Source organism: Bos taurus, chromosome 20 (genome assembly GCF_002263795.3).
Source record: "Bos taurus isolate L1 Dominette 01449 registration number 42190680 breed Hereford chromosome 20, ARS-UCD2.0, whole genome shotgun sequence".
Taxonomy (NCBI): domain Eukaryota; kingdom Metazoa; phylum Chordata; class Mammalia; order Artiodactyla; family Bovidae; genus Bos; species Bos taurus.
In genome coordinates this window covers 13,528,621-13,542,852 of record NC_037347.1, presented here as the reverse complement: position 1 = coordinate 13,542,852, position 14,232 = coordinate 13,528,621, and the positions used below count along the sequence as shown (strand labels likewise).

Below are 14,232 nucleotides of genomic sequence, written 5' to 3'. Positions count from 1 at the left end.
TACATGTTAGTGGCAGCAATCATTTTGTAACTTAGCAGCTTGAAACAGGGAGAGAGGAGATGATGGCTAGTAAGCCCTGCATTTCTGGTGCTCTTTGCAGCTGAAGCCATGGGGTTATTAACTCAGGGATAATCTTTATAGTCATCTAGAGCAATTGTTTTTTACAAATTCTTGATCAGTAATATCTTTTGCTTGTTATTATTAAATTCAGAGTCTTTGAGTCTGTTGCACTTTAACTTTTTATCCATAATGTACTTGTTCATTTAAAGATATAGTTGTACATTCACACTTGAGTTTAAACTTCAAGCTGTGAGTTAAGTTGATGATTACACATTTCTGAAAACACATCTCAAAAATAGAAAAGGCAAATAAAGTATTCACTGTATAAATACGCAAAATCAGATCAAACTACATCTAAAAATACTAAGCCAGGACTTCCCTGGTGGTCCTGTGGTTAAGACTCCAGGGAACTAAGATCCACATGCTGTACAGCACAGCCAAAAGAAAAACAAAACAACAAAAAACAAACAAAAACCCACTAAGCCATAATTTGAACTAGTAACAGACTGCACATGATAGCTTTGTCACAGATATGGTTCCTAAGACTAAATTACAAACACTTAGATTCGTATGTATCCTGTGGCATATAATAATGAAGTAGATTTCACATTATTTTTTAAAATGCTGATATATTGAGTTGGCCAGAAAGTTTGTTTGGGTTTTTACATAACGCCTTTTGTAGAAGTTTGCATATCTGTGTTGCCAGCCATATCACTTTTTTAAAGGTAACAATACTGCTATTTATCAGAATCTGTTTAGTTTTCTAAAATATAGCTTTGTGTGTTTAGAATTAAATTAAAGTGAAAAATAGACACGTAAGACTGTATATTTATTGATATTGCTCATCATTAAGAAGTAAATCCTGCATGATACTATGCTGTTAAAAGAACAGCAGTTAATTTTTTTCTTTTTAACTAAAACTTTTTTCTGTACTCAACAGGAGTACATATATTTTAGCTGCTCTTAAAATTTGGGCGTCTTAATTTGGATTAATAACTAAACTTACTGCTGCAAATGTTAAAAGCTAGGTATTACTGTAAATAAAATCATAAAAGCATCATGAATATCTTAACTATATATTCAGGTGTACTTTTTACACATTATAAGAATAAACATTTTGCCACGTAACTTTGAAAGACTGTTAAAAGTACTAATTTTTTTCCAGTTTTAGAGATATAACTGACATATAACCTTGTGTTAGTTCAAGGTATACATGATGATGGTTTGATGCATGTATGTATTGTACAGTGATTACCACGATAAATCTAGTTAACAGCCCTTGTAAAGGTGCAGTTATGATGGTAATGTTTGATTAAGTTCTTCATCTTTCCATTGTCTATCAGTATCTCCTCTTAAGTGTCATCACTGTTTTGGTTTCACATCTTAAAGATCATTATTTGTTTATTTTTTATTTCCCCCTCATTTGAAGCATCCCCAGACATCTTGTCCAGGAGATCCTTGTCAAGATGATATATTCATTTCAGGACAGCAGAACTACCCATCAGCTACACTTAGTCACAAAGATGTTCTTCCAGACAGCCTGATGAAAGTAGGTGCTCAGGGAATGAAGTAGTATCTGTGAGCTTACTGTGTTTTACAGCTTTTGAACTAGAAATATGCTTTAACAGTGAAAATGCTTTTGTGAGGACCTTTCCCTCTTGATTAGTAAGTTTTTTTTTTTTAATAATTGAGAAATAATATATAAAATTTCACTCTGCTGTTAGTTTATTCCATGATTTTGTCCACACTGAAGAATCATTTTGTTAATGTTGGATTTCTGTAGTATCATCTTGTCTTTTGAATCAAAGGCTTTTGGGCATTCCTGATAGTAAACTTTGGAGAGTTAAACATGAACCTGTCTTAAGCTCGTCATTGGATGGTGAAGGTGTTTTAACAGATAATACTTCTAATGCAACTGGAAGTCACCTTGAAAGACTTTTATATATGATAGAATAGATGATGGTTGTAGTCTTATTACTTTTAAACTAAAGCGTCACTCATTTAGAGAGTACTTTTTTGTCTCCAGTGCTGGATACGTAATTCTTTTCTTTAGTATTTTCCTCAGTTGTTCTTTTATCTTAACTAAGCCTATATCCCTAGTATAACCAGATATAATTGTGAAGCACAGTTATATATTATATAAACTTTGGCATTGTCCTTGAGAGTAGGAACCCAGCCATTTAAGTTTGCACATATTTATTTATTTTACCCTTTTTGGTTGCTTTTCTTTTAATTGAGCTCTCCTATCCAGTTGCTTTTTAATATCCATTTTGTAGTTTTGGTTACCGAGTTTGTTTTATGTGTTTTATTCTCCCGAGTAATCTGCTAATCACAGTTTAGTATGTTCCTTGGCAGTGTTTAACACTGATGTAGAATGTCAAGTATGCCTGAGTTCTATGTGTCAGGGAGTCTTAAGAATGAGTCAGAAGCAGTTATTGTCTAGAGTATTCTCCCTAGGAGAAAGGTATTGAATCTGCCCATAGGAGTAAATTGTATTAGCATGGAGAAAAGCAAGTGCTATCTACAGAGTGTGCATAAAAAAATAGCTGCAATCTCATGGACAGAGGAGCCTGGAGGGCTATAGTATGTGAGGTTGCAAAGAGGCAAATACAACTGAACACACACACACAGTATTTAAGTGCTCCTGGACAGATTAATTGCTTCAGGTCTAGTGACCATGTGGTAAACAAGCACAGTTTAAAAAACAGAGAATACAGCACTTCTTTCTCCTCTCTAACCAATATAAGATTTGTGATAGAGGGTTATCTTTGTGCCCTGTCATAAAATACCCAGACTTCATATTTTACCAAGTTCTCAAGTATAATACAGTGAAAAAGAGAACTTTCTGTTTAAGTAAAAATATTCTTCACCAAAACCAAACTTTGTGTTCCTCAGCAAGATGCACATAAGATAAATAGTTGTGAAATTGTTGTCTTAATCTTTTCCCAAACTTTTCTACTTGGGGCAATTTTAGGGAAACAGGACTCAGATAATTTCCCTCGCAGTTTTTCTGTAATTTCCTTATGGGTTAATAGTTAACAGTGAAGTTTTAAATGATTGAATAGCTTAAATGTATTTATTTTCTCTTCTACACAAAAATCTCTTTATATGCATATATTTATAATGTAAATATAACCTTTTTTTTTTTCAGATAGATTCCTTACACTAACAGAATAAGCTATTATCACATTTCCACAAAGATTATTTTTAAGTCTAAAAGACAAGAGTCTTTAAAACAAAGATAATTCTTTAACAGCAACAAAATAATCTGGACTTTTTTGTTTAGTCTGTGAAAAGTAAAATGTCAAGGTTTAACTTTTGTGGCTCACGCTCTATGGAATTAGTATTTAGAGAGTTTAAAATTTCATAACTTGAGACACACACACACACACAAAAGGAATAAATCGGTTTTCTATTGCATTGCTGGATTGGCTTTTTAATTCTGGAAAGGAAAGAATAGAAGTAGAAGAATATACTCAGATTATGAAAAAATTCTACCACAAAAAAACAGCAAATGCATCTTTTGAGTATATGTGAGAGACTAAGTATAGGAAAAGATTCCCTTTTAATGGGCTTACTTAAATTCTAAAATTTTGGCATACTGTTTTATCATTTTAACACTGGGTTACGGTTACAGAAAAGCAAACAATTTTAAATGTAGATGTGATTAATTTGAAGCTTTAAAAGAGTGAATCTATCAGCAAGCATCAGGCAGACTTAGAATTAAGACATTAACAGGGTTTTTCTTTTCCTTTTAAAAGTGTAAAATCAGAACAAAAAATGGCATACATGGCATGATAATGTGATTTAGAATGTTAAACTCAAGTGCTTTTGTAATGCTCCAAGAAGAAAATCCAAATATTTGTTATAAGACATTATTATTAGTCATTTTAAGACACTTCATGTTTTTCTTAGATGCCTTTGAGTAATGGACAGATGGGCCAGCCTCTCAGGCCTCAGGCAAATTATAGTCAAATACATCACCCCCTTCCTCAGGCATCTGTGGCAAGGCATCCCTCTAGAGAACAACTAATTGATTACTTGATGCTGAAAGTGGCCCACCAGCCTCCATACACACAGCCCCATTGTTCTCCTAGACAAGGCCATGAACTGGCAAGGCAAGAGGTAAGAATGATCAAGACTGTTTGGATTATGAGACTAAGCTTTTAATGTATTTTATAGGCTATTTAATTATAGCAATAAATCCATATAGAATTTTAACATAGTTTTTACCATTTTGTTTAATAGTTTGGTTTCATGTTAAGTTTATAAGGTATTAAACTTTGTGGTTTAACTTGACTGTATGATTCCCCCGCCCATTCTGATAAATTGACATGGGATATAGCGTTGACGGCATGATTTATTTTCCCTAAGGTGGTTGTTTTTCCAAACTGGTTGATGATGTTCCAATAATCAAATGTTCTTCAGGAATATAAATAGTAGACCTTTAAACTTTAAAGGTGTATTATATCTGCTGATTGTTATTTGATACTTGGTTTCTGAAACTGGACTATAGTCTCCAAAGAGCTTTGAGAATTAAATCTTAGAAACTGCTTTCAAAGTCAACAGTCATATATTCATGTATTTTGATAGTTTATTAATAAAATAATATCATTAGAAACTTAGAGAAATGTATCATTCATTTTGTTTTAGTTTCTGGAGAAAGAGAGTGTTTTACAACAAAATTTAGCTCTTGCCTCTTTTTCTATAGCTTGGTTGTAAAAAATAATACTAATTGATCATCAATCCTAGCTCCTTTGAAGGGTATAAACAGATTCAGGAAAGAAGTTAGCCTCCTAACAACCACCCAGGGATCTTTTATATGTCTTATGAAACATAGTCAGAAATATTGTGTAATTTAGATGTTTGCAAATGGAAATTGATAATAAAGTACATGTTTTGTGTGTATGCTCTATGTCATTAGAGTCTGTGATGTCCAAAATATATAAAGTCAACATTAATTGGTTGCATAATCCTCATAAGATAGCAATAGATTGATTTAGGAGCTATGCTTTATAATCTTAGCTGTGCCTTTAACTCACTAACTCATTAACATATTATTTCACATTGTAGTTTCATTTCATCTGCCCAAATATTTATTTTTGGTGAATTCCTACATATTTATGTTTTCTTGAACTTAATTTACCATATGAATATCATTGTAACTTTTCCTGATACAGCAATAAGTTTATTTTTGTGTTAACTCAGATTCGAGTAAGAGTTGAAAAGGATCCAGAACTTGGATTTAGCATATCAGGAGGGGTTGGGGGAAGAGGAAACCCATTCAGACCTGATGACGATGTGAGTTTTGTTTATATATCCTTGAAATGCCCATTAATTTTTATTCACTAAATTAATGCCTTTTATGCATAAGTAAAAATCTAACAGATATTTATTTAAATCTAGATAGATGTCACCATATGATTTCCCTGTTCAGCTTTTAGTTTTGAAGTGTGATCAATACAAATTAATTGTTTGAGGAATACAAATTTAACTCCAAAATATTAATCTTCTTTATATTGTGAAGTGACATTTTAATTGTTAATACTTTTCTACACATCTATATATGTACTTTTTTTTTATCACTTTAACAAAAAATCACTGTACTACTGTAAGAATCACCAGAAGCACAAATAACATAGCATTATCACAGTATTGGAGAAGACAGGGAGAAACCTTGTACCACAATTCAAATATTTGCATACTATAAAAAAGATTGCTCCTTGTTACTCTTCTTTTTATGCATACTTCTTTCCAATAAATAATTATCTTTTTTGTTGTTATTAAAGGGTATATTTGTAACAAGGGTACAGCCTGAAGGACCAGCATCAAAATTACTGCAGCCAGGTGATAAAATTATTCAGGTAACTTAAGACACATCTTTCATTATATTCTTTTTTTTTTTCTTTATAATATCTGAACTCATCAAATGCCAGAGTAGAAAGTAAGCATTTTATGAAGTTATCTTTAGATATTTGTGATTGAACAGAGGCATTTTTCATAGGCTGCTCCCTAGTGCTTTCATAGCTTAAAATACTTCTGCCTTATACCTTGGAAAATCATACTAATCATTTTAAATACACCTTAGCAGTTTTGAAATATTTCCTAGCCTTTTGATTAAGTTTATGAATGTTGTAGTTCAGTCGTGTCAGACTCTTTGGGAATCCATAGACTGCAGCACAACAGGCTTCCCTGTCCTTCACCATCTCCTGGAGCTTGCTCACACTCATGTCCATTGAGTCGGTGATGCCATCCAACCATTAATGGCACGAACAAGTTGCGCAAGTTATGAATGTTTGCTTGTTCTAAAATAAGATGAGAAAGAATCCCTTTTGTGGGTTATGAGAATTAAAAGATTTAATTTAAGAAGTATTGAGAGGCATTTAGAACTGTGTATCTGGTGTACAGTAAGACCTCATTAAATGTTTAACCTATCACAAGAAGTATAGTGTTCTTGCTTTGATGGCTCCTAGGCAAGTGGGAAGACTGGACCTCAACCTCTTCTCAGTTCAGTCAGTTCAGTCAGTCATGTCTGACTCTTCGAGACCCCATGGACTGCAGCACGCCAGGCCTCCCTGTCAATCACTAACTCCTGGAGTTTACTCAGACTCATGTCCATTGATCAGTGATGCCATCCAAACATCTCATCCTCTGTTGTCCCCTTCTCCTGCCTTCAACTTTTCCCAGCACCAGGGTCTTTTCAAATGTGTCAGTTCTTCAAATCAGGTGGCCAGAGTATTGGGTTTCAGCTTCAGCATCAGTCCTTCCAAAGAATATTTAGGACTGATTTCCTTTAGGATTGACTGGTTGGATCTCCTTGCAGTCCAAGGGTCTCTCAAGAGTCTTCTCCAACACCACACTTCAAAAAGCATCAATTCTTCGGCGTTCAGCTTTCTTTATAGTCCAACTCTCACATCCATACATGACCACTGGAAAACGAGTAGCTTTGATTAGACAGACCTTTGGTGGCAAAGTAATGTCTCTGTTTTTTAATACTGTCTAGGTTGGTCATAACTTTTCTTCCAAGGAGTAAGTGTCTTTGAATTTCAAGCTGCAGTCACCATCTGCAGTATTTTGGAGCCCAAGAAAATAAAGTCTGTCACTGGTTCCACTGTTTCCCCATCTATTTGCCATGAAGTGATGGAACCAGATGCCATAATCTTCTGTTCAGTTCAGTCACTCAGTTGTCTGTGACTCTGTAACCCCATGGACTGCAGCACATCAAGCCTCCCTGTCCATTATGAACTCCCGGAGTTTACTCAAACTCAACGTCCATTGCGTCAGAGATGCCATCCAATCATCTCATTCACTGTTATCCCCTTATCCTCCTGCCTTCAACATTTCCCAACATCAGGGTCTTTTCAAGTGAGTCAATTCTTCGCATCAGGTGGCCAAAGTGTTGGAGTTTCAGCTTCAACATCAGTCCTTCCAATGAACACTCAAGACTGATCTCCTTTAGGATGGACTGGTGTGATCTCCTTGCAGTCCAAGGGACTCTCAAGAGTCTTCTCCAACACCACAGTTCAAAAGCATCAGTTCTTTGGTGTTCAGCTTTCTTTATAGTCCAACTCTCACATCCATACATAACTACTGGAAAAACCAATGCCTTGACTAGACGGACCTTTGTTGGCAAAGTAGTGTCTCTGCTTTTTAATGTGCTGTCTAGGTTGGTCATAACATTCCTTCCAAGGAGTAAGCGTCTTTTAATTTCATGGCTACAGTCACCAACTGCAGTGATGGCTGCATCTCTACCATCTGGAGCCCCCAAAAATAAAATCTGCCACTATTTCCACTGTATCCCCATCTATTTGCCGTGAAGTGATGGTACCAGATTCCATGACCTTAGTTTTCTAAATGTTGAGTTTTAAGCCAACTTTTTCACTCTCCACTTTCACTTTCATAAGGAGGCTCTTTAGTTCCTCTTCACTTTCTGCCATAAGGGGGGTATCATCTGCATATCGGAGGTTATTGATATTTCTCCCGGCAATCTTGATTCCAGCTTGTGCTTCATCCAGCCCAGCTTTCTCATGATGTACTCTGCATATAAGTTAAATGAGCAGGGCGACAGTATACAGCCTTGACATACTCCTTATCCTATTTGGAACCAGTCTGTTGTTCCATGTCCAGTTCTGTTGCTTCCTGACCTGCATACAGATTTCTCAAGAGGCAGATCAGGTGGTCTGGTATTCCCATCTCTTGAAGAATTTTCCACAGTTTATTGTGATCCAAACAGTCAAAGGCTTTGGCATAGTGAATAAAGCAGAAATATATGTTTTTCTGGAATTCTCTTGTTTTTTCCATGATCCAGCGGATGTTGACAATTTGATCTCTGGTTCCTCTGCCTTTTCTAAATCCAGCTTCAACATCTGGAAATACACAATTCATGTATTTCTGAAGCCTGGCTTTGAGAATTTTGAGCATTATTTACTAGCATGTGAGATGAATGTAATTGTGCAGTAGTTTGAGCATTTGAGCACTTTGGCATTGCCTTTCTTTGGGATTGGAATGAAAACTGACCTTTTCCAGTCCTGTGGCCACTGCTGAGTTTTCCAAATTTGCTGGCATATAGAGTGCAGCACTTTCACAGCATCATCTTTTAGGATTTGAAAGAGCTCAACTGGAATTCCATCACCTCCACTAGCTTTGTTTGTAGTTTCCTAAGGCTCACTTGTGGAGAAGGCAATGGCACCCCACTCCAGTACTTTTGCCTGGAAAATCCCATGGACAGAGGAGCATGGTAGGCTGCAGTCCATGGGGTCGCTAGAGTCGGACACGACTTCACTTTCACTTTCACTTTTCGCTTTTCATGCATTGGAGAAGGAAATGGCAACCCACTCCAGTGTTCTTGCCTGGAGAATCCCAGGGACGGGGAAGCCTGGTGGGCTGCTGACTCTGGGGTCGCACAGAGTTGGACACGACTGAAGTGACTTAGCAGCAGCAGCAGCAAGGCTCACTTGACTTCACGTTTCAGGATGTCTGTCTCTAGGTGAGTGATCACACCATTGTGATTATCTGCGTTGTGAAGATCTTTTTTGTACAGTTCTGTGCATTCTTGCCACCTCTTAATATCTTCTGCTTCTATTAGCTCCTTACCATTTCTGTGCTTTATTGAGCCCATCTTTGCATGAAATGTTCGCTTGGTATCTCTAATTTTCTTGAAGAGATCTCTAGTCTGTCCCATTCTGTTGTTTTCCTCTATTTCTTTGCACTGATCAATGAGGAAGGCTTTCTTATCTTTCCTTGCTATTCTTTGGAACTCTGCATTCAAATGGGTATATCTTTACTTTTCTCCTTTGCCTTTCGCTTCTCTTCTTTTCCCAGCTCTTTGTAAGGTCTCCTCAGACAATCATTTTGCCTTTTTGCTTTTCTTTTTCTTGAGGATGATCTTGATCACTGCCTCCTGTACAATATCATGAACCTCTGTCCATAGTTCATCAAACACTCTTGTCAGATCTAGTCCCTTAAATCTATTTCTCACTTCCACTGTATAATCATAAGGGATTTGATTTCGATCATACCTGAATGGTCTAGTGGTTTTCCCTACTTTCTTCAATTTAAGTCTGAATTTGGCAATACGGAGTTCATGATCTGAGCCACAGTCAGCTCCCGGTCTTGTTTTTGCTGACTATATAGAGCTTCTCCATCTTTGGCTGCAAAGAATATAATCAGTCTGATTTCGGTGTTGACCACCTGGTGAATGTTGAGTTTTAAGCCAGCTTTTTCAGTCTCCTCTTTCACTTTCATCAAGAGGCTCTTTAGTTCGTCTTCGTTTTCTGCCATAAGGGTGGTGTCATCTGCATGTCTGAGGTCATTGATATTTCTCCCGGCAATCTTGATTCCAGCTTGTGCTTCATCCAGCCCAGCGTTTCTCATGATGTGCTTTGCATATAAGTTTAAATAAGCAGGGTGACGGTATACAGCCTTAACATACTCCTTTCCCTGTTTGGAACTGGTCTGTTGTTCCGTGTCTAGTTCTAACTGTTGCTTCCTGACCTGCATACAGATTTCTCAAGAGGCAGGTCAGGTGGCCTGGTATTCCCATCTCTTGAAGATTTTTCCAGAGTTTGTTGTGGTCCACACAATCAAAGGCTTTGGCATAGTCAGTGAAGCAAAAGTAGATATTGTCCTGTAACTCTCCTGCTTTTTCTATGATCCAGCAGATTTTGGCAATTTGACCTCTGATTCCTCTGCCTTTTCTAAATCCAGCTTGAACATCTGGAAGTTCACAGTTCACGTACTGTTGAAGCCTGGCTTGGAGAATTTTGAGCATTACTTCACTAGTGTGTGAGATGAGTGCAATTGTGTGGCAGTTTGAGCATTCTTTGGCATTACCTTTCTTTGGGATTGGAATAAAAATACCTTTTCCAGTCCTGTGGCCACTGCTGAGTTGTCCAAATTTGCTGGCATATTGAGTGCAGCTCTTTCACAGCATCATCTTTTAGGATTTGAAATAGTTCATCTGGAATTCCATCACCTCCACTAGTTTTGTTCATAGTGATGCTTCCCAAAGCCCACTTGACTTCACATTCCAGAATGTCAGGCTATAGGTTGGTGATCACACCATCGTGATTATCTGGGTCGTAAAGATCTTTTTTGTATAGTTCTTCTGTGTATTCTTGCCACCTCTTCTTAATAGCTTCTGCTTCCGTTAGATCCATGCCACTTCTGTCCTTTATTGTGCCTCTTCTACCACCCTTGTAACTTGGCAACCTCAGTTTCACCGTAGTGTATACACTCAACGCTATGTCTGATACTATGTCTTCGACAAGTGCTGTCTAATATCAGGATTGCTACATAAGAATCATCTGGAAAAGTGGACAAGATCCAGGTTCCTCAGTCCTGCCTTTTGAGCTTTTATTTCCATAGAGATGGGGTGGAGCCCAGGAGTGTAGATGTTGTTTTAAATTGCCAAAATGATTCTTATTTTCTGCCAGATTTGTGGACTATCTGGCAGGAATTTAAATGTGCAAACACAAATTATTATGAAAAAAAATTTTAAGTCTTTTTCTTCTCTCTTCTAGGCTAACGGCTACAGTTTTATCAATATTGAACATGGACAAGCAGTGTCCTTGCTAAAAACTTTCCAGAACACAGTAGAACTCATCATCTTAAGAGAGGTTTCCTCATAAGAGCCGTGGACTTAAAAAACAGAGAGAGAGCAAGATTTATTGGAAGATACTTGCAGGGGAAATTAATATTTTGACTATTTTTATATATAAAGAAGAACTCAAAAATATTATGTTCAAATTTGTACATTAATGAAATAATGGAACTTGTGGTTAGAGGGAAAGAACCACTGTACAGTATATGGGGGAGACTATTGAATTCATACCATATAAAACTTCTCGTTAGGTTTTTAAACATAGCAATCAAGGCTACAAAAACAGATGTATGTTGTTTTTGTATAGAGTGTAGGTTTATTTTTGGATTTCATACTCATGATTGAACTCTGTGCAAGGCTCTAGTTAGCCTTGATTGTAGCCCAGAGACAGATGGCAGAGCTGTCTATCTCATAGCTTTTATGCCCTTATTTTTATTCAACTTGTATTAATGTTTTTCTGCTGAAACTTTTCTTTTAATGTGGGCAAGAGATTCGAAGTGTTGGCTTTTGCAATGTGCATATTGAACTGAAGAGTGAGTAGGTGAAGGTGGCGAGGTGGGTTCCCTTTCCAAGGCCAGATTAAAACAGTGATTTTCTTTAAAAATCTGGAAGCAAAGAATGAAAAAACAGTTGTTAATGTGTTCTTATTAATAGAATAATGCAATAAAATGTGATGTCTTTTTAAAGAAAAAAGACAATAAATTGTGTTTTATGAGCTCTATAGAATTTGTTCTTGTCATAGCCTTTGACTATACAGTTGCTACTAGTGAATCAATTTTCAATTTTTTAGTCAAAGGAAATTTTTAACTCTACTGTAGATGCATGTCCATGCATTCTCTTTCTTTCTTTATTTTTGGTCCATACATTTTCTGTGTTGCAGAAATCTCTTGATTTTTTTTTTTTTTTTGCAAATGGTGGTACTTGCAATCTGTTTTATAATTAGTACTCCATTTTAAAGTTAATTTATAATTTTTACTTTAAGCAACAAATGAAACTAAAATGGCCAGTTTTGAGATTGTGTTGCTGTAACAGAAAATGTGAGAAGATTTTGGAAGGCCTCTTGATGTTGTTTGGCCTCACATTGCCTTGGTAAAGTAGAAGGAAAGAGTGTGCATGGAGCTAGGAAACCAAAGCGAGTCTGTGAAACTGGCATAGTGATAGAGAACTGCTGTGGAGAATTGAGAGCAAAGGGGTGGGCCCCTGAGGCCTACCAGTGTGTAATGGTGTTCAAAAAAAGGGCTGTTCCTACAGGTAACATTAAATGTGAACTCAACACTTCAGAGTCTTTAAAGGGTTTCTAAATGTATGTGTAATAGTGTTTTACCACCAACTGCCTTTGTTCCTCGTTAAGTGTAACAAATATTTGATAGAGTTTATGAATTTTGTTCAGACCATTACTTTTATTTCTTTTTGTTCTATGTAATCAAATAAAATGTGGATAACATGCAATGGTGAGAATTAACGCATAGTTATTTGGACCAGAAAAAAGTGCCATAGAAGACCAAGAACTGTTTTAGTCGAGGCTAGTCTGGAGCCTTTCTTTAGAGCAATATTCAGTTATTACAATCCATTTTTAATTACTAAGAATATAATTTTGGAATTTTTAATCTGTTATGCTTTGTTCTTCAACCTTGTTTGAAGGTAAAGTCTTTTATAGGACTAGCAAAAATAGTAATCTACATTATTTTTGCAAAAGTGAGTTGAATTCGTTTGTTTCTTGCTAGTCATCGTAAATAGGCAGTACTTTTTAAAAGATGTGAACTCCAATACTGCACTTCTTTCAAGATGTTATCAATTGATTATTGTACTGTATAGTTTTAATAATATTGATTGAAACCCTTTAACAGCTCTTTGTAAATTTTAACTCATTTTAGTTGATTTTCAGTACTATTTGCATAGGAATTGATTTTTATGAATATAGTAGAAAAATGTGCTGTATTTTGATAAAATTCATTTATTGTATGTGTGTTGTAATCTCTAAAAAAATGACAAACAGCTTCTTTAAGACAAGCCTCGGTGTCCCCTTTATTCATAGTTTATTTTAAAATACTAATTTTGGCATTCTAAAATTATTCCCATCTTGTTTTGGTTTCAGTCGATTTTTCACAGTCTTATTCTGTTTCCTGGTAACTCAGCTGGTAAAGAATCTGCCTGCAATGCAAGAGACCCCAGTTCAATTCCTGGGTTGGGAAGATCCACTGGAGAAGGGACAGGCTACTGACTCTAGTATTCTTGGACTTCCCTGGTGGCTCAGCTGGTAAAGAATCTGCCAGCAATTTGGTAGACCTGGGTTCGATCCTTGGATTGGAAAGATCCCCTGGAGAAGGGACTGGCTACCCACTCCAGTATTCTGGCCTGGAGAATTCCATGGACTGTGTGGTCCATGGGGCTGCAAAGAGTTGGACCCAGCTGAGCGACTTGTGCTTTTCATAAAAATAAGTATAATTATGATATTTTTTTACTTCTTTACCTTGAATCAGATACACAGGCTATGATTTTGGAAAGGGAAATAGACCACAAAGAACAATTGATTTATCAGTGATCAAACTTCAGTTAGTTCTCTGTATATTATACTGAAATATTACAAGTGCAACAAGTATTATATGCACTAGTATTCTAGTTAATTAAAAAAATTTTTTTAATGTTCTCATAACACTAAGTCAAAGAAGAAAGTTTGTTACCAAGATAAGTAACATGACATATAAAAAACTGAAAATAGTTTTGTACTTAAATGGATAGCCAAAGTTTTTTCTAAACTACTGGAAAATTAGAATTAAATAATAACGCTTCATTAGAATTTCTGTTTTGATAGTGATAAAATTTAAATATTTGAATAAAAGTAAAAATTTAAATCTTCTGAAGAAATAGGATGAGTAATTTGTAGTTAAAGCCCATGCCCATAATTGACATACTTATTTTTAATAAGTATTATGTAGCAAGTCATTAAAACCAAAACTATCTTATTTTTAGTAAGAGTGTTTAAAATTGACCACCCTAAAATTTGAAACAATTAAAAATTATTATATGTCCATAATAGAATTGTTTACACAAACTACAGTTTTATGCTGATT

The 14,232-nt window shown here is 35.8% G+C and overlaps 1 protein-coding gene across 9 annotated transcripts in view; it reads left to right on the top strand.

The window, feature by feature from the left end:
• The window catches only part of ERBIN (erbb2 interacting protein), a 129,973-nt gene extending 116,741 nt beyond the window's left edge, over positions 1-13,232 (top strand). For 2 of the 9 annotated variants that reach the window (XM_059878705.1, XM_005221451.5), the window contains 5 exons: positions 1,490-1,609; positions 3,976-4,185; positions 5,269-5,361; positions 5,850-5,924; positions 11,082-13,171. In XM_059878705.1, coding sequence (XP_059734688.1) covers positions 1,490-1,609; positions 3,976-4,185; positions 5,269-5,361; positions 5,850-5,924; positions 11,082-11,189 — 606 coding nt within the window. In that variant the 3' untranslated portion in view covers positions 11,190-13,171. Of the gene's footprint in view, positions 1-1,489; positions 1,610-3,975; positions 4,186-5,268; positions 5,362-5,849; positions 5,925-11,081 lie in introns of all 9 variants that reach the window. The other 7 variants (XM_024981265.2, XM_024981262.2, XM_059878706.1 and 4 more) reach the window with 5 other exon arrangements.
• The last annotated feature ends 1,000 nt before the right edge of the window (positions 13,233-14,232 follow it).